The sequence below is a fragment of the Semicossyphus pulcher genome, unplaced genomic scaffold (genome assembly GCF_022749685.1).
Source record: "Semicossyphus pulcher isolate SPU_LCO1_2020_fin unplaced genomic scaffold, fSemPul1.0.p SCAF_8, whole genome shotgun sequence".
NCBI classification, from domain to species: domain Eukaryota; kingdom Metazoa; phylum Chordata; class Actinopteri; order Labriformes; family Labridae; genus Semicossyphus; species Semicossyphus pulcher.
The window spans coordinates 10,424,838-10,445,717 of record NW_027211759.1 but is presented as its reverse complement, the minus strand read 5'-3'; the positions used below and the strand labels follow the sequence as shown (position 1 = coordinate 10,445,717).

At 42.5% G+C, this 20,880-nt stretch overlaps 1 protein-coding gene across 1 annotated transcript in view; it reads left to right on the top strand.

Moving 5' to 3' along the window:
• Positions 1–19,852, top strand: part of tmem117 (transmembrane protein 117) — a 49,414-nt gene extending 29,562 nt beyond the window's left edge. Inside the window, exons 4-8 of the mRNA XM_069686512.1 lie at positions 3,295–3,394; positions 7,453–7,550; positions 9,627–9,786; positions 13,529–13,658; positions 16,030–19,852. Coding sequence (XP_069542613.1) covers positions 3,295–3,394; positions 7,453–7,550; positions 9,627–9,786; positions 13,529–13,658; positions 16,030–16,691 — 1,150 coding nt within the window. The 3' untranslated portion in view covers positions 16,692–19,852. The remainder of the gene's footprint in view (positions 1–3,294; positions 3,395–7,452; positions 7,551–9,626; positions 9,787–13,528; positions 13,659–16,029) is intronic.
• The last annotated feature ends 1,028 nt before the right edge of the window (positions 19,853–20,880 follow it).

Here is a 20,880-nt window from a genome sequence, read left to right as displayed (position 1 = left end):
TGCATGCTGGGTGTTGTAGGAATGTTGAATGGGCGAAACCACGAGCTGTTTGTACAACTTTCTCCACAGCTATGGCGCCAATTTCAAATATTATTGCTTCTATCGATTACAGAGAACACCAGCTTTGACTGACAGCGGCTTTTTCCATGGGCTAATTGCTCCTTTAAGGTTTATTGTGAAACTCCTTGATTTCATGTGCCCAGTGTACATTTTCACAAATCAGTATACTAATCAGCAGATTTATCATAATGAAAAAAATCTTTAGCTGCAGCTCTGATTTGTGTCTACGGGGTTGTTACAGTTGGTCGGTCAAGGGATTTTAAGACTTCACCTTTGGCTTTGGACAGCTCTAATTTATTTTTAGCCTTTTCTGATTTATTGACAGATCACTCCATCCATCCATTATCTGTCTCCTGTTGAGGTCCGTGGGAGGCCTGGAGCTGATCCCGGCTGTTTGGGCAAGAGGCGGGGTACACCGCGGACTGATCGCCAGTCAATCACAGGGCTGACACATAGAGACAGACAACCTTTCATGCTCATATTGACACCATTTTAGAGACACCAAGTAGCGTTAGGTTACTTGGGTGTCTTTGGGCTGTTGGAGGAAGACAGAGTACCTGGAGAACATATGCATAAACTCCAAACAGAAAAGCTCAGAATATTCAGAGGCGACAGGGCTAACCACTGCACCACTGTGCCGCTCTGACAGATGAATCAATACTGAAAATAATCATAGATACTTATATAAAACATAACTATTAATAATGTTTAGATGCAGATTAAATTAAGGTTAAAAAAACAACAGTATAAGATGAGTTATCAAAGCTGTGTGGAAACAGACAGAGACGAGACGTACTATCAAAAATAAAAGCATTTTCAAAATGAAATAAAATAAGAAGCTCAAACTACATTTTTAAACCAAGCAATCTCCAAACCATCCCAGAGACTTCTAAGCACCATAAACGTTCCTGAGATAAAAAAGCACTCCCTCTGCAGATGACCACTTTTAAAGCAACAGTTAAACTTTGCCGCTGCTTAATGTCAAACAGGGGTTACATCCAAACTCATAACTTTTACAACTCCACACCCTCTGCGAGCGCAAAATTGTAATTTCTCGCTTGTGATGGAACAAGACTTTGAAAGGCATTGAAATGTCCTTGAATATAATGTCTGAACAAGTGTGGGAGACCTGATAACATTCCACAGAGGGTCAGAGCTGGCTGAGCCGGCCGCGCTGGCACCGACACTGCCACTGGCTCTGCGATTAAGCCACGGGAGCCATTTTGGGGCTGATTATTCATGGTGCTACTGTACTGATGTTCCACTACACTGAATTCTCTCATTAGGTCATCCGGCTCTAAAGGCCATTAAATTTTCAGTCAGCATGAATAAGTCAGAGAGTTCTGCCTCTGATCATGCAGTGTGAAGAGTCCCCAAACTCATCATAGGTGCTCTGCGAAGAAAAAAACCCTCCACTTCCAGCACAGGGGTAACATTTGCTCAATTAAATATGGGAGAAGGGCAGGGGTTGGCGGCCGGGTAGTTTTTTTTTTTTCTTTTTTAGATTTAAAGCCTGGCATGTGGTGCCAGACAGCATTTCCAGAAGTATTGATCAGAGTTTTGCTGCGGGTAAATGACTCGCAATGGGATCTCTTTGGAAACCGGAGCAGTGCCAAGCGACTGAGTGTCTTACTGACTTAATGCAGATATAAATCGCCATTCCAATCAAGGCTGTTTTATTTGCGGGGCTCGAGCGAGGCAATACGTCACCCCGCTGTACTGCGCGCTTTCGTCAATACATTCCTGTCAAATCCGTTAAATGCGCGCTGCATTGATGACACGTGATTTATCACGTCTCCTCGCGGGGAAGGCCGCTTCTCGCACAATCGGGAGTAAACGGTTGAAAACAGTCGACATTACGGGTCAGCGGCTTCCTATAATTAATCATTGTTCTGTATGTGTGTTTATTATGCTTCTCAGGCCTGGGCTTATACATTATGTGAAGTGGCATAAGCAATTAACATTAATTAAAAATACACCTATTAAAGCTTGTGCGTTAGCTAATGGCTTAAAAGGATTACAATGCTTGTGACGTAATGTTTAGACTTCCAACAATGACTTATTTACCACGTGACCAGCACGCCACATAAAACCCCTAATGCAATCAGCTTAATCATCATAAATCAAAATGAACCATTGAAGGAAAATACGTTTAAGTAAAGGATAAGAACTATACGCAGCGTGGTTGTACGTAGCTTGAACCCTCCGTGCAAGAGAAAACCTTTTTATCGGTGTTTGCTGGCGGCCAGAAAACGACCCGGCAAAACAAAGACGAATGGAGCCATTGACTTCAAATACGAGCCCTTGAAAGCACAGCCAGAGCCCTATCCATCGCCATCTATTATATTCATGAGTGTGACCTGCAGGGGGCTCGAGGGGGCTCGAGGGGGAGGTGATAGGCGCCCACCTGCTCCACTCAGCATCTAAGACACTGGCTGCCAGTAGATCAAACAGGCCTGCTCGCTCCCCTCTGTTCTCCTCCTCTCTCCGCGGTACAAGTCCCATATAGGAGGCGACTGACCCACTTTCCCTCCCTCCCTGTGCTATTACCTGGAGAAATAGAGTGATGTGTGTGTGTGTGTGTGTGTGTGTGAGTTTGTTTTGTGGGTGGGTTTGCAGGGCTGAACAAAAGCTTCTCATCTTCACTAACTGTACCGAGATGAAGGCATAAGTAGGACTCCAAAGAAAGCATGTCATTTCTTATCAGATGCTCTTGCATGTGAGATTGTTTCTCTAATGGCGTGTCATGGCCTAGTCGATGTTTTGCTTCTGTGCTGCTGCAGTTGATGTTAACCGAGCGCACTCACATGCGGTGCATTAATAAGGGGGAGCTCGTCGGGAGGGCAGCGTTGATTTGAAACCAACTAGACACGAGACAAATTTGCCAAACAAATGGATAATTTGCCAAACACTGCAGGACCAAATGAAAGCAGGGATAGCGCATAAATTCCACCGTGCTGGTGTAAATTGTTTACAATCCTCGGGGCTTTATACAAGGTAGAGCCCTCGCTCATTGTTTTCACAGGATTAGATTGATATTGATTGACTCTGACAGCTAGCATCATGATACTTAGCGGGAGTGACCATTTCTCTTTCACCCTGCTCTGACTCTCCCTCTGTCGGCTCTTTTTTTTGTCAGGCTTCTTGCCGCCTCCCTTTTCTGCCTTTTACTACCCTCATAACATGTTATACATTTTTTATGTCCTCCTCACTCTGGGTCTTCTCTCCTCGCAGGCCTCACATGGTGACAGAGTACATGGGCATCAGGAACGAGAGCTTTATGAAGATTGCTGCAGTGGGGACGTGGATGGGGGACTTTGTCACTGCGTGGATGGTGAGAGTGTAGCTCCTATGTATCCTCAACATTGTATAGGCTCATTTGCATTTATTAAATAAAGAGAGAGTGAATAATGCATCACTAAAGTCAGACGATTGCATTAATCTGCATTAATAAAACACATTCTCTCCACGTTTTAGCCATGCTAGCATAACTGACTGGTAACATGCAGGTATTCATGGTTCCCAGAAGATCCACTCACTTATTATCAAGTGCCTGCACATCATAATTTCCACCTTTCAACACTTTTAATTGAATAACCATATTTGATAATGGCATCCAAATTTCAAGCTGACATGCTACATCAACCTAAATGTTTGTGTTACTGATATGAAAAGTCTTTTCCTTCCTTTTATAAATATAAAATGTTATCCCAACACATACAAGAACTTCAAACTCCACAAATACACTACAGTACACTACACCACTAAAAGCATCCATTGCACATATGTATCAGTGAGACGGCTCTTTCTCTTGGACACTATGATTTGATAAATGTGCACATTTGCACCTTACTGTTTGCGCTAACTTTGCTTATCACTGTTAAATTTGCACTGAGCCTTTTTAATCTCTTTGAATTCATTTTTTTTCAACTATTGCAGATTTTCTTCTGTATTTAATAAAGGTGGTGGTGGTGGGGTGGTGTTTTAATGTGTCTTCTAAGCTAATGGACACTTGAATTTCCCCCGGGATCAATAAAGCATCTATCTATTTATATCTATCTATTTATCGGCAGATCTTCAGACTGTCAAAAATAACGTTTATATCTTCAAATATCAAAGACTGTAATTAAGATTAGACAGTGTGACCTTCACACTTTACATGAGAAGTCGGCATGCTACATTCTAAAAGATTATTGGCAGACTTCAGCCTGTTAACATCCAGTAGCATTTAGCAAGCTGTATACATTTTGAAATGGAGCCTGTGAGCTCGTCCAGGCAGCCAACTCGAGCTGCAGTTATACAAACTGTCTCGTTTCTGCAATCACATGATAAGCGCACCCTCCCAATTAAGCGGTCTATCTAAGCTGCAAAATTTCCCATCTCTTCCTCTGCTCCGTCAGTGCCCCGCTGCCCTGCTCCTCCTCCGCCATTGTTGTCGACAAAGTTGATATCTGAAGTCCCGCCCCTTCTTGATTTTAATTGGTCGGTGAGGGAGAAGTGACTTTCCAAAACTTGCACTGTTTTCAAAACAGCCGAGGGCGTTTTTGCGCTGAGGACGCTGAACTGCATTGGTTTTGTTCAGAAAATAGGGGCTGCCGCACACGTCTACCATGATGTGGAAGGGCCTGAAAAAAGAAAACAAACATGGATGCCTCACAAGTCTTTTTTATTTATGTTTTACAACCTGGACACAGATGTGTTTTCCCTTCAGTCATACAACCATCTTGAGTTATCCGACGAGGTTTGCTCACCTCATAAACACGGACATTTTTCCGTCTTTCCCATCTGTCGCTCATGACGTCAAAGTGTTTTTAAAGGCTAAGCCAAGTCTGACAAAGCAGAGCTAACCTTGAGAAGATAAATAGGCTGAAGTACAGTGGATACACTGTTTTGAATAAGCTATTCATTCCTCTGGCAAAGCTCAAACATCTTTGCTCCACTCGTGGTAAATGTACAAGAGTAGTATATTTAGGTATCTATATTTCCTTTCTTGTGTTTAACCACCATTCCACCTTTGCAGGGCTGCAAGCATGGCTACTTTTAGCCTTGTTCCTTATTTCTATTATATTAAAATCAAATAGAAATTAAAGGTGAGGCCATTTTTTTACACACAATCTCTAATTTCTAGGTCAGGTGTAGCCTCTCAACCACCATAAGGCTCATCCTTAAAGCCCTCTGTGCCGATCCAGTTCACTGTGCTACCAAACCCTCAGAGTAACATGCAGTTTGATCTATGAAGGGTCAGAGGAAACAATGAATGCACGGGGAGGAGCAGGGTGTGTTGCAGGAGAAACCTTCCTCTGTTCATTTGTCAACACAAAGTGCGGAGGAGAGCTCCAGCGGGAGTGGACTACCTGTGGTGGGAGGAGTGGGGCTCTGACACCGGCATGCACACAGCTGAGACAACTTGACAAGCTCCCTCACCGGTCACATTAGTATTCTACAGTACATACTGCAGAGAAAGAGAGCGGCTGGAAGGAGAAGCGGGAGAGGGGAGGAGGAGGAGGAGGAGGAGGGAGGTAAGGAGTAAGAAACAGAGGTGAAGGGGAAAGGGAAATGTAGTCTGGTCGGAGGGAGACGGGGGGGATGCAGGGAGTGGGAAGGTGAATCGGGAGACAAAGGTGTGTTTGAGAGAGAGAGGGAAACTTGGCCGAGGCAAAGTGCTGATTCCAGAAATTACTCACAAGGTTTTTCACATTCGATTAATTCAACAGGGCGCTTTGAAGATGACCTCTGTGTCTCCTCCGCATAGCAGACTTACAGTGTGTCTTCACTCGATGAATAAACACGAAGTGTCTGTTTTTGCAATGCTGCCTCGCAACAAACATCTCATAGATCGCCCGATTCAAATCCTTTTTCCAGCACGAGCTACGGTATCTGCAGTGAGGCGCTTTATTGACAAACTGACCTTGCCTCTGCAGCAGCTCCACACAAAGAACGTAGTGGGGATTTTTTATGCTCGAGCATAAAACGCCCTCTGATACAACTCTGCATCAATTAAGAAAATTGATATTTTATGACTTTTAATGACATAAAGGCTGACAGAGTGGGCGGGGGAAAGACATCAGGATTTACTCTTTCAATTAAAAAAGCTGTAGTCGCATTACTCATGCTGCTTTTTACCTCAATTAGCATTATTAATTATCTAGCATAGCTGGCATATGTGTGTTCATTGTGAGAAAAAACGTAGATTATCTAAAATATTTTTGTGCAGAAAGTGGATTAACACGTCTACTTACTATTGATGACGTGGGCAAAAGTATTAGTATTAGACACCTAGACATTACCTGCATGTGTAATTGTTTAAAAACTAAGCTATTCTGGGAAGGCTTTCCACAAGGATCTGGCTGGTTCACAGTCCATGTTCAAATTTATGCCAAAGGTGTTGGATAGGTTGAGGTCAGGGCTCTGTGCAGGCCTGGAAAACATTTCTGGCTCTGTTTAAAGGATGTAAAAGATTTCAGCCTCAAAGTTGTGACCACACTATTGCCTACAATGCTTTTATATTTATGTAGCTTCAAAATTACCCATAAAGGAATATTAAGGAAAATATATATTTTGGTTTTTATCCATGAATAGGTGGAGAAGATGATCTCATGTCTGTCAATACAGTACCATGTAGGACAGTGGCTCTCAACTGGTCTGGTCTCAGGACCCACCACCTCCTTAATGACAAATCGCGGTCCACGACTGAAATCTATTCAACAAAAAAATGGTGCAAATATTCCCTCTACAATTCATTCAATTTACAGCCTGTTTCCAGGACTGCAACAGTAATGCGACTACTGTCGGGCTCATCAACTTTCAAGAAGCTGTAGCTGGGATTACCCAATCAGTGTGAATAAACTACACCACTGCATGCACATCATAGTCCTTCAAAAGCGCAGCATAGACTTTTGGCAACAACTTTTTTTTTCCAAGCACACATCCACGACCCACTGAAAACAGCTCTGCGACCCACTTTTGGGTCCCGACACAATAGTTGAGAACCATGGATCGAGGAGATGATTAGCTTAGCTTAACACAAAGACCGTAATAGGGGGGAACAGATAGTCCGGCTCTCATAACTAAAAAAACAAAAAATAAAAAACATCTTACTCAGCTTCTCTTTTTAATCCTTAGAGTTTCTTCTCAGCGGGTATGATTTTCTTTTTATGTTTTTTGTGTAATTCCTGCAAATAAAGATGAAAAATGATGAACGGGAAGTTCCTGCACCTGGAAATGAACTGAATGACTGATGGTTATGTTTTGCACAGAGATGCTAGCTGTTAGCCCTGTGTGCCCCTGCTCCCTTTATCCTTTATCCTTTATGCTTAGGCTTAGGCTTAGATAAACTCCTCTACTCCCACTCTTCATAAGTAATTCATTTTATATGCCCTTTACTTTCTGCAGGTGACAGATATGATGCTCCAGGATCAGCACTACCCAGACTGGGGCAAAGCAGCCAGAAGGTTCTGGAAACAAGGCAACAACCGGATCGTTCTCTTCTGGTATATCGTCTCCTTACATTTCTATCTTAGCCTCAATGTTCATGCTAAGATTCCATATGAATTTCTCCACCTGCAAGCTTTCCGAATGCATGTTATATTTCCCTTCAAGGCTCTGTAGAGCTGTGTGCGTATGTGTTGTGCATGCGTATGCGGCCTCTCCAGCCCGTTGCAGGGTAACACGCAGTCAATACCCGTGTTAATCTTCCCTCACTCAGTGTCAGCACCTTTAATTAGAGGAACAGGGTGAAAAATCAATGGACACAGCAAGGTCGCGGGGTAAACCACGGCCCTGCCTTTTACGCCTCGTACCACAAGCTGTGACCCTTAAATAACTGCTAAACAAATGCTGCACACCATGTCTGATACGCCCATTACGAGAGGGCCGAGCAGACGCGTTCCCTGCTTGGATGTATCGCACCACCAGCGGAGCTCATTCACCAGAGTGGCTCAGAGCTGTCAGTCAAATACGACATGTGAACGCCTCTGGAGTGGTTCAGTTGAGGGTCACCGTAAGAGGTGAAGGACATGTGAAGAGGAGGACATGGTTAAAGCAGTTTGACATGTACACAGAGAGCTGAAGGCTTCTCTAACTTCAAAGAGAGTTAGGCCTCGGTTTTAATATTTCCTCTCGCTAGATTGATTCACCTGCGATCAGAATGCAAGCAGACGAATTATTCTGCCGTTTTTTCTTCAGCCCTTCACTTTATTGATGGACGGCCCGGCTCGCGCTGTCACAATCGATGCCGGGTTTGACGAGCAAACGCTTGAAATTCAGAGCTTGAAACATGATTGGTAAATGCGTCGCTGGATATGTTTTGTCAATAATCGCTGAAGTGTCGCGGCAAATTGTAAAGGACGGCGGCAAAAAGTCGGCCATGCTGAGGAGAAGAGTCCCACTGTGGAATAATAAAAAGCCTCAGAATGTATCTCCCTAACTGCTGAAATGGGATGCGAGCTGGCAGTCACTATCTGCAATGCAGCCAGCCGATGTGTGGAGAGAGGATGCACGCAGCAGCGCAGCGATCCCTGGGTGACATTGGGATAAAATAGACAGAAGACTATAATACTAGCCTTTGTCATTGTGCCTCTTCTCCATTCCTTTTCCAGTAATCATTGTTTGCAGAATCACAGCAATATAACATAAAACACAGCGTAAGAGAATGCAGGAAAAACACTGCGTGCAGGTAAATAAAGTATCTCTGACATGTAAAATATGTAAATACATTGAAATACGTTCGTTTCTCCGTCTTCCTGGAAGCTTTATCTGCTGCCCTTTTTTCAAATCCAGGGAAAATTGTTGTTCGATACGTTATTGAGTCGACCGGAGGACATCTGAAAAGCACTTGATTTATCTTTTCATGTGTTTGACGTGGGAGAGGAAGCGGAGATGTTTGTCTGTCGAGATAAACAATATTATGTTTGCACCTCATCTCGTCTGACATGATACAGTGTGAAAATGTGATCTGTTTATGTTATGTTTCAAGGGCTTTTACTTTGTTGTGATACGTCATTCACTCCTTTTGCTTTCCTTTTCTTTCTTTCCTTTCCTTCCCTGTCCTTTCCATCCTCTTGCTTTTCCTTCATTCCTTTCCCTCCTTCCCTTGCTTTTCCTTCTACTACCCTTATCTTCTCTCCTCCCCTCCCCCGCCTTTTCTACTTCCTCTATTCACCCGACCTTTCCTTCCTCTTCCTTCTCCTGTCCTCCAATTTTTTTTCCCTCTTACATTCTCTCCTACTTTGCTTTCCCTCTTTCCTACCCCCCTTGCTCTCTTTCCCATCTCTTTCCTCGTATTATCTTATTTCTGATTCCTGCCTTCTTTCCTCTCTCCTGTCTCCATCTCTGCTCACCTCTCCTTTACTTCCTATTTTCTTGCTTCCTTCCTTCCTTTTCCTCTCGTTACCTCTCGTTCCTTTCCCCTTTTTTTGCTCTTTTCCTCTACCTTCCCACCTCCACCTATTCCTCTCCTCTCCTCTCCTCGTATCCCTTTCTTTCTATCCCACCCCCCACCCCCATTTTTCTTCCTTCCTCCCTCCCTCTCTCCCCTCTCTCTCCCCCCTCCCGTCCTCTCCCTGCAGGACAGTGCTCATCACTCTGACGTCGGTGGTGGTTCTGGTCATCAGCACTGACTGGATCAGCTGGGACAACCTGAACCGCGGCTTCCTGCCCAGCGATGAGGTCTCCCGAGCCTTCCTGGCCTCCTTCATTTTGGTGTTCGACCTTCTCATTGTCATGCAGGTAGGCCGCTCCCCTGTGGCCAATTAAAAACAGGGAGCTGGGACGCCTCTTGGCTTCCTCTGCTACCCATCATGCCAGCTCCTCTTCCTCCCCCCCCTCCCTCCCTATTATTCATCAATGGGGCACTGCGGCACAGAGCAGCGAGATGGGCTGTTTGATCGCTGTCAGTTGGCATGGACACAAACACGCGGACACACACACACAAATATATAGTTAGAACAAACTGTTATTTACTCCTTTACATCTCTTTTTTTGTCCCTCCATCCCTCTTTTCCCAGACCTCAGCCCTGAACTCACCCAATCCTCCCTCACTCCCTGGTGAGCTCAGTTTATTTTCTTTAATGATGACTCACAAGATATTTTTCAAGAGTTTTTCTCACTCTTTCTCCCCCCCCACCCAAACCCCCCACCCCCTCTCTTTTTTTCCCACCCAATGTCCTCCCTCCCACAGGAGAGCGTGCATCAATAAAGCCTGTGTCAGAAGCTCATGAATATGCAAATGTGTTTGTCTGGGCTAAAAAACACATAACTGAGAGAAAGAGAGTGGGAGAAGGCTTTTTTTTTTTTTTAAATATATTTATTTTTAACACCACTAGCCGGGAGCCGGAGCCGCAAGCCAATCATGTATGTGGTTTGACTGTGAGCCTAATTCAACACGGCTCCTCCAAAAGCTTAACGAGCATATTTTGTTGGTGTGTATTAGAGGACATCGCAATTCTAATACTTGGACTCACCCGAAATATACGTTTCTACTCTGTTGATTATGCTAATTACTAAGTATTGCACGCAACATCTTCTAATGTTACAAATGTACCAGTCCCCAGGAACCTGGCAAGGACAGCATTATAATCCCCATAGTAATATGTATTAGTACAACTGTAGCACTAAAAGTGATTTCTACACTTATTGAAACAATTCATTATTTTAAGAAGCCCCCCCGGCTGCTCTGGACGGTAATTACTTCACCCTGTGCTGTTTTTCTCATTCATTTACCCAATTATTGTGATTACGCAGATATATAGAAGCAGCTCAGCCGACTGCGTGCGAGCGCTTCCTCACAAACAAGCTGGTGTCTTGCTGAGACCGGCTTTTGTTTTTTTTATCCGCTTCCTGCAAAAGCCACAGACCTGATGTGACATGAAGGGCGCGCTCCCTATTTTGACATCTCCGTTTAACTTCCCGGAGCCGCTCTGGACCCGCGGCTCCCTCTCTCCGTTTAACTCGGCGGTATATCACTCCCTCACTCGCGTGGATCTGTTTACGACGGGGCCCCTTCTCATTTCTGCACAGTGTACAGCAAGCACGTTTACTGCAGTTATTTATGAGTGGAGTTTGGCTGCATCGTAACACGGCCGGAGCGCTGGCCCCCGGAGCTGCGTTCCACCAGTCGATAAGGATTCATCCGCCACGGGCCGCCCAACAGCTTCATTCACCTCCGTGTTGGAGCACAGGGTGCCTTAGTTAATCCCTCGCCTCCATGAGAAGAGATGGGTGTTGTTGTTCACAAACTAATTAATGCCCCAATTAATGACCTGTCTGGATTTGCCTTCAAGCTGGGTTTTCATACTTTTGTGTGTAATTGCTCTGCAATTTCCCAGCTGAATGTCAGATTTCTATGTTCTTTGTGTATATGCATATACACATTTACATACACGGATGATAAGCTGATACCCTGGCCGTTTACTGTTCTTATGTTATAGAGACTCATTATTTTGTCTGAGGGAGGTGCATGGCTTAAAATGTCATGCCTGTTAGTGCTATAGCAACAGATACTGTCTCCATGGAAGAGGAGTGGAGGACTTAATTAATATCCAGGGGGCCATCACCAAGCTGTTATGCTGTTCAGAGATATCGGCATGGGAGACTCTGGATCACATGAGGATAGAGTGAATGCAGACGTGTGGTAATGTGATGCAGCGAGTGCAAATAACGGGGAACCGAGGGGAAATGTAGCTAATCTAAAAATGAAAATGCTGAAATTATGTGCGCCTTTTTTTTTCTTCCTGAAATAGAGATGACAAAAGCTAATTTGCGAGATGATTAAGTCAGCTCAGGAGAAGAAATGTTCTTTTTAATTTTCTTAAACACACGTCTTTGTGTCCTCTTAATTAAATGCTTTCATTATATAAAGTCGCTAATTACAGGTGAAAGAGGACAGTTTTTGACGACAGGAAAATACACGTGTTGCGTTCTGAGACAAGGGAGAAGTGTGTGCTGTGTGTAATTTACTGTAAAATGAAGAAATTATGGCCTTTATATCCAAAAATACACATTTACTATTTTCCTTAAGGGAACAAATTCCTCATTAGAAAGTATTAAAGAGCAGCTCCAGTCATCTTTTAAGACATATAAAATTCTCTGCTTAAAATAATAAATTGTGTCTGATCTGTTTTTTTCTGCAAAATACGTTTAATTACCTTGTAAAAATCCTCCCAAGGCATCTCCTCCTTCTCCCTCATTAAAAATCCCAGAACCTGCATAGGCCCCGCCCACTATGCAAATTTCCAACTGCCACCTCTCTGCCATCGTTTAGTGGCAACCTGTTGAAACTTAGCTAGCTTGAAATGTAGTAATTAGTCGCAGTAACGTTAACGTTAACTTCAGTAGTGAGTTTCCAAAATTGATGACGGTTACAGCTGGCTTGCATATCGCCAAAGTGGTTGCCATAGGTTACACGTAATGATAAGCATAGCATCACCCCGTCCATTAACGGGATTGGCTCCTTAGGTTTGTGACGTCTCAAACCTGCCAATCTGGAAGCGTGTTGTTCAGCCTGTCCTTGGTACACTGCAGTTTAAAAGCAGACAGGCCCACCCGTGGAGATGACTGCTGATGTTGTCCCTGATATGTCTCGTAGCACATGAAGAACACTACATGGAGATGTTTACAAGGCTAAACACTTGATGTTCACTGGATGGGTCTTTAAGATATCCTTTAATGTATCTTCATCAGTTACAGACAAGTTAGACAAGTCAGTATGTTGGAAGCAATACAACAGTGCATCATTTTTAATAGCTTATTTACTGTCACGTAAGTGTTTACAAGGGTTAACTGTTCCTTAAATTATTTAGAGACAAATTTTACCTCTTAGGCTATGTGAAGTATTTTATAAACCAAATATATCAGTGATCATAATGCTGTTTTTTTGTCCAGTAAAAAGTTCACATGTTGGGTACACCTGGTTTCCAAAGCACAAAGAAAGTAAAATACGGCCTTGAATTTTTTTCCCCCGTAAAAATGTTTTTCTCAAATGAAATTTTTTGCATGTCCACCTCATCAAAAGTTGTCCAAACTTTTAGCTGAAAGTCTGTAGCCACCAAATATAACCACATACTAGCCAACAGAGCTAAGTGACAGACAGCACAGGGCGCGGGCAGCTTCTAAATGTCAGTTTGCGGTGCCTGTTGATGTGTTATGACGTGTTTAAATCCCTGTGCACATTAGTACACTCCAGCAGCCTGTAAACACACCGTGTAGTCTGTCGTCTGCAGTCTGCAGCGACTGGCTCCATGTTTGACCCGCAGTCAGCGCATGCAGAGGCGCCACAGAGAATTAATATCAGCTAATATGAGAAAGTTCAGTCAAGTGTTCGACACCGAGGAAAGCATGATGCACGGTTTGACATTTGTCATGCTAATGCAGTTATTTAAATTTGTTCAATTCTCTACAGCTACGGGTGCATTATCATAGTCACAAGCTACATTTAAGTGTGTGTGTGTGTGTGTGTGTGTGTGTGTTTCAGGACTGGGAGTTCCCTCACTTCATGGGTGACCTGGATATGAATCTACCAGGAATGTCAACAACGCATGTGAAGGTCAAGCTTCCTGTCTGCAAGCGTATCTTTAAAGAGGAGTACCACATCCATATCACAGGTACAAGGCTGACCTGGGAACAGCTGCTGCATACTCAGAACAGGGACCTCTCGTTGTTTCACGAGGAGTAATTCTAGCGTCTTGACAGAGTAAAGCAGCACCCATATTCATAAATTGATTGAATAGCAGAAAGAAATCAAAGTGTCCATGTGGGAGACAGAACTTTGGCCTATTTCTGAAATGTTTTTTGATCGTGCCTCCCCTGCTCTAGTTTTCTATTTCCTTCCATGTGGGAAACACTGATGGTTAAACCACAGCAAACATCCATAATACATGTGTAGCTGATGAGGCACACAGGTTGCACCACAATCGCAAGCTTCTTTCTTGTTCCTCGTGTTCCTCCCTGTCGTGCCAGACGCTCCTCTCATCATCCTTCACATCTCTGCGTCTTAATGTACTCCATGTGGGAGTATATCTCCCGATTGAAACCGTCCTCTAGGTTTTGCTCCGTCTGCATGCACACGCCGACTCACAACCATAAAGAGAAGGCAAAACCAATGTTCCTGTACTAAATATGAGCAGTTCAAACGCTCAGTGATTCGCGAGAGGTTGTTAACCCTAATGCATTGCATATCCATTAAGCATTATGGAAATGGCTCCGGCGCGACGTGATTGGTTTAACTAAAAGCTTATTAACAGCATGTCTTGGAGAAAGGAAAGGGAGCGGTGTCACGAATACCCGGGGAGACATCTGCCCGCGATCAGTCAACCTGGGGAGATGGTTGTCTCATGGTAATGTAGTGATCTCGTTAGACGATACTATAGAGGAAGTAGCACCTGTAAATGGATCTATCTGTCTCAATGCATGAGCTGCATGCAAAGGAGCAAGGATACCTGATAAAGGAACATGACAGCATATTTGTCTGCCTGACTCTGCACTCTAAATGTTGTTTGGAATAGATTTGCACTGTACATCAATCTGGCTGTCTGATAAATTATCTGTACTGTAGAGATACACTTTTTCCTTCTCTATTCCCATTCGGAAACTTAGAAATGAGTCGTGGTGGATGCCACGCACTTGTCCCACACTGGTGCGATTAAAACAATACTGTTGGTGGACAGTGATTGCTGAACACTAGACTCCCTGCTAGCACTCCACTGTCATATTCACACCATAATAAACCTGAATCCAGTCAGTTTTTCAGGGATCTCATTGGTGATGGTATCTGGGTTCATCGCATACTCGCCTATACCTTCCGTCGCATTTTAGGCAGTATCAGGGCCGATACCCCCAAATAAGCTACTATTGGAGGCCGATATCGCTGCTGTTACTGTTATCGGCACTTGATAGTTTTCTATCTGACCAGGTTTGTCAAAGGCCTACTGTAAGCTCCAGAATATAAGTTGCACCGGAATATAAGACAGGTTTTCTGAAGCTATTAATTAATAAAAACATCGAGCTAGCGGTAGCTGTCAGCCTACGGTAACGTTGATTGTTGTGAGGGTGGCGGCTGCAATGCCGATCATGACGGTGCATGTCCGTCACGAAGCGTTAGCAACAATCAAGTTAGTCTTTCTCCCTTAAAACAGAGAGAAAAATACAAAACAGCACTGCGGCATATTGTAATAGGAGACGTTGTTGCGGCTTGGACCCGGAAACAGTTTAATGCACATGTGTAATGTCACCACTTAACAACCGACAACTTTAGCTAGACCGTATCTACATCGTCTGGGTAAAATACTCTAACACAATAACATACCTCTCTGCATATTATACTGGTATATTGGTCGCTCCAGTATATAGGACGCAGACCACTTTTTAGACGGGAAAAAATGTATTAGAAGAGCGTCTTATACACCAAATTTTACGGAAGTTTGAAGCTTGACAGAAGTCATCATTTACCTGAAACCAGTTAATTTTTTGGGGGATTTATTGGTTATAATATCGGGTCGGTTCATTGACTGGCATACTCTCCCATACTCAATACCGCATTCTCTGCAATATCCGATAGTTGCTTATTTGTCAAAGACCGAGTTTGTAGTCTAACAGAAGTCTTATGTCAGAGGTCATTGACCTTAATCAGTTGATTTTTTGGGGGGGGCTTAATTGGTTATGGTATCTGGGTTCATTGATGGGCATACTCCCTCATACCTGATACCACATTTTAGGCAGTATCAAGGCTGATACCCGCAAATAAGACCTAGTTTGCAATCTAACAGAAGTCTTATTGACCTTAATTAGTTGATTTTGGGGGGGGCTAATTGGTTATGGTATTGGGTTGGTTCATTGAGGAGGATACTCGCTCATACCTGTAACCGAATCTTGGTCAGTATCCGGGGGTGATACAAAAACTGGTATTGGCCCCCGATAATTGCATATCTGTCAAACACCTGGTTCGGACTCTAACAGAAGTCATATGTCTTGTTGCAGGTAAGTGGTTCAACTACGGTATCATCTTCCTCGTGCTGATTCTGGACCTCAACATGTGGAAGAACCAGATCTTCTACAAGCCCTACGAGTACGGTCAGTACGTCGGGCCCGGCGAGAAGATCTTCACAGTGGAGGAGCCGGAAACCCTCAGCCTGTTCAACCACAGCACGCTCACCTACGAGTGGCGCTCCACCACCATCAACCCCAGCACCAACCTGACCTACGTGGAGCGGGACATGTTCCTCCACAGCCGCTACGTCGGAGCCAGCCTGGATGTCAAGTGCCTGGCCTTCATCCCGAGCCTGGCTGCCTTCGTCCTCTTCGGCTTCTTCATCTGGTTGTTCGGGAGATTTCAGGACAGCGAGACCTTCACGGAAAACCCAGACAAGTCGTATGAGAGGATAAAAAGGAAGTCGCCATCTGAATACAGCAAGGAGATGGGCGTGACGCCAGAGGAGATGCACGTGACCATGAGTGACACTCTGAAACAATCGGGAACGCCCATGTTTCTCTCTGTAGACGGGCCACACTTTGGAGCAACACCCTCTACGAACTCGACGATTTCAATGGAAACCCAAGAGACACATCCGAGCATTGTGATTGACAGCGCACCGCATGAGGAGCCAGCTGTCTCTTTTGATGTCCACAAGCTCTCTCCTTGACCTTAAGAACTTCTGAAACTTTGAGCTAAAAAACTGCAGACAGGTTGAAATTGTCGAGATCTGAAAGTGTGTGTTTTGAAAAGTTCAACAAAACTTATGATGAGATTCAGGAAAATGACAACGTGATGTTTCAGGCTGCTTCAGCCAGAAGTCCCGATGGCTTTTACAGTTGTTTGAATATATTTTTGTAAAACAGTCTTTTTAAAAGCCTCTAAAACGGCACCGATTCTGATAACAAACACATCTTTTAAAACAGAATGCAATTCTTAATTGACATGGTGCTCGCTTGGATTTTGCATTTTCATAACTCGATTTTGTCACGTAAACTACAAAACTTTGGTGCCTATATGGAGGAGATTTTCTACAGTCGTGACACTGGGGTCAAGGAGATTTTATTGTATCAAACCAGTGTTACAGCTACACTAGTGCCTTTATTTTTCATACGTTCAGATACACAACTGTCTATACGTATAGGCAACACAATGGAAGATGTCCTAGTCATTGTTTGCTATATTAATTTCTTTCATATCATGCAGACAATTGTTACCTCATTTGATCGGTTTTTAATGCATAATTCTTCTTGATATAATGCCATAATTTAAACATCAATGTTCGCTGATGACCTATTCATATGCCCTCACTTGATATTAGTTGCAAAGATAATAAATGAAATCAACAGAGATCAAATAGCAAAGCAACAAGCCACCTCATGATTGCTTATGTGGCTGCAGCACCTGGGCTGAATAGCAACTGAGTCAGAACGGTGGTTTTGCCCTTGGCATAAACATACCATTGAAGTGCAGGGGAGGCTCCTGCTCCAAAGCTCAGGGCTTCTTTATGTCTAGATAAACCTTAAAAGTTTTAGAAGCAGTTTTGAAGTCATGGAAAATGCATGAAAAATAAAAAAAATATTTAAAACCTTATCCTACTGTTAAAAAACATGATTTCAAATGCAACTGAAACCTGCAGCATTTATCTTTCCACTGGCTTTGAAAATTTCACTGCCTTTTTACATATTTTCACAAGCTTGGCAGTCGCTTTAAAATACATGTATTTGGAGTTTTTGGTCCAAAAAAAGTACGCCCTTCAGTTTTTTAATACGGAGTGCAGATACTAACATGTACTAACTGAAATATAGCATCACTCTAACTGCATTACTAACAGTATAGTTTCATAAAGTTTGTCACATTTCAGTGACGACTTTGCAAAGAAATTTGACCAAAGATACCAAATAATCCAGTATTTTTAACAAATATCGCTGCGCAAAATAATATGCTACTTTAAGAGATATATTCATGACAGTGAAATAATGTTCTCTTGTATCACTCTGCAGTATAATGGACTGTAATGTACTATAATGTCTTGGGAAATACCTTCAAAGTTACAGTACTTATTTTCCTCTCTTTCACCTCAGTCCTGACAGATTTTTGTTTAGCCGTGCTTACATTGAAAGTAATGTAGCGCGGGGTGTGCCAGTGTTGAGTTTAAATTAATTAATACATTTTTGAAATCTATTATAAAGGATTTATCTACATGTTCTGACATTAATATTTTTATACTAAAGCAGTTACAGGATAAGATCCTTAAATATGCCAGTTAATGAGTCAAGTATTTTAAAGATACAACGTGCAGTGACAAAATGTGATTTAAAAAAGGCCTTTTAAATTTACTTTATTATTTCATTGACCTATCACACAGCTCTGGAAAAAAATAAGAGACCACTGCAAAAATCTACTTTTCTCTGGTTCTGCTTTTTATAGGTTTTTGTTTTTTGGTATTCAACATTTCTCTCTACTTCCAAATCAAATATTCTCATGTTGGTCTTTTATTTGCAGAAAGTGACGACTGGTTAGGATAACCATAAGATGCAAAAAATGTGTTTTTCAGACCTCGAATAATGCAAAGAAAACAAGTTCATGTTATTAACAACAGAATAATGTTTTTAACTCAGGAAGAGTTCACAAATCAATATTTGGTGGAATAATCTGGTTTTTAATTACAGCTTTCAGCATGTTGGCGTGCTCTCCTCCAGTCTTTCACATTGCAGCTCGGCTTTGTTTGAAGGTTTTCAGTGGGCTCCATGTCTGGCGATTGGGCTGGCCATGACGTGTAGCGAGAGATGCTAATTTAAGGAAAATTCGGGGTGGTCTCGATTTTTTTTATCCAGAGCTGTATGTGTTTGTGTATTATAATGTATCTCACAATTTTCATTTCATAATAACCTAAATGTTATGACATGTCGTGAGTTCTGATTGGTCAGCTGCTATGTATTAGCTGAGTGGATCGGCCAATCAGAGCTCCTGCTGCTGCTCTGTGGGCTGGATTTCAGTGAATTATAAAGATAACACACTGCTTGTATGTTTTCAAATGAAAGACACGTCTTTATGTTAAATCAAACGCAATATGGAAACTGAATATTCAACAGAATAAGTAAATATTAGAAGACACAATTATTAACTGGCAAATTTAATTATCTTTTTTGACTATACACATTATTATTTAAATTTACCATTTGTCAATATAGACTTCCAAAAATGTATGAATTTATGAGTTGATTATATTTGACACTTTAAAACCTTTGGCTCACTCCAGACTCCTTACAGGACTTCCCTGTGTGTTTGTGTGTGACTGTGAGTGTGTGTACATCGTGGCGGCGGAGGTATCCACTTGTGTACGGATGTTTTATACTGAAATGTGCATGTTGTCTGTGCATAAATGTGTGTGTCTGCGTGCATGTGCGCACTGAAGGCTTGTGAAGTGCGTAGGTGTTTGCTACTACAGTTGTTTTTGACAAAGGCCATTCTGTGAAGAGGTCAGTTTATTTAGCATAATTGGTTTGTGGCTTTCTGTTCTGTAATTATCCTTTTATACATTACAGCTCTGCGAGGACGTTGGATATTAGTGTTTTACCAAAGGGCAGAACCTCTTTGGACCTGAAAGGAGGTCTAATATGTTTGTTATTTATTGTGTTTGTGTCAAAAGTGAGGGTTTCCTCTTTGTTGTTCTTACTATGTTCATCAATTTGTGTTGCAAACTGACACTTCCTTCAGTTCTGGTTTGTTTGTGCTTTATTACAGGAGCGTAAATCTTTCAGTGTTTGCTCAGTGTATGTACGTCTGTTTGACCTTCTGTTACCAATAAATTAACACATTTCTTATATACTCATTTTGTTTTGACCATTTTTTTTTATGTTCAATAATAAAAACAAGGTCGCTCTCATCATATAATTCCCAGCGAGAAAAGTTCTGTTTTTCTATATGCTCGGGAAATCGTTGCCAGGGAACAGCACAGGTCAAGCTTCTTGCAGCTGCTAACCTAATTAATACGGCGCTATGAGAAATAATGATAGTATCTTCACAAGGACACTTGAATATGTAGCCTGCATACACATGACACCTGGCTCAGATTAGTGTGTCCTGCTGTGGGCCTGTCCACTGGTTGATTTATGCCAGTGGTAAACAATTTAAATATGTGAATTTGTTATGTGTTTTGTTCTCCGTATGGAATTGTTTACGGTTTCTGTACATATGGAAATATGTCTGAGATTGCATTCAAAATGTCTGAGGAGGTAAAAGTGGAATTGGTTTAACTTTTTAACCTTTCCAAATGTAGCTTTTTTTAGGCCGTAAAAGAGGCATGGCTCAAGGAATAGCAAAGTCAGTTGGTCAGTTGTCACAACAACTATTAGAAGGGTTGCCATGAAATATTAGCGTTGGGAATTACGGCTCTTTGAAGGGAGACGGATCTTATGGCTCTGTTCCTTTCCGAGAGCCATTCATCGTCCTTTGGTCAGACTCGCGAAACGTACCTGCACTATATTCTCCCATGTCAACATGCATATTTAAAATTCTGGGCTTTTAAAATTTAATAGGAACCAGAATAAGGAAGGAACAATTAAGCAACATCATTGATTTGCCAATGATACATGATGATGATACAACTCTGTATGACTACAGAGATGTCAACCAAAGGGAAATCAAAGGGGAGTTAAAGGGGAGTGGATCTATGGCGGGCAGTGAAATTTGGGCACAACTAATAAAAGAACAGCTCTCACCTACAACTCGGTTCCTGTTGTTCACAACAAAGAGACGTTCAAAAGAATCAGATCGTTTGCTAACGTCACAACACTATGAAATATTGTACAGACTACACATTCTCTTAAGAAAAAACCCTAATAGTTTTAGGTGAT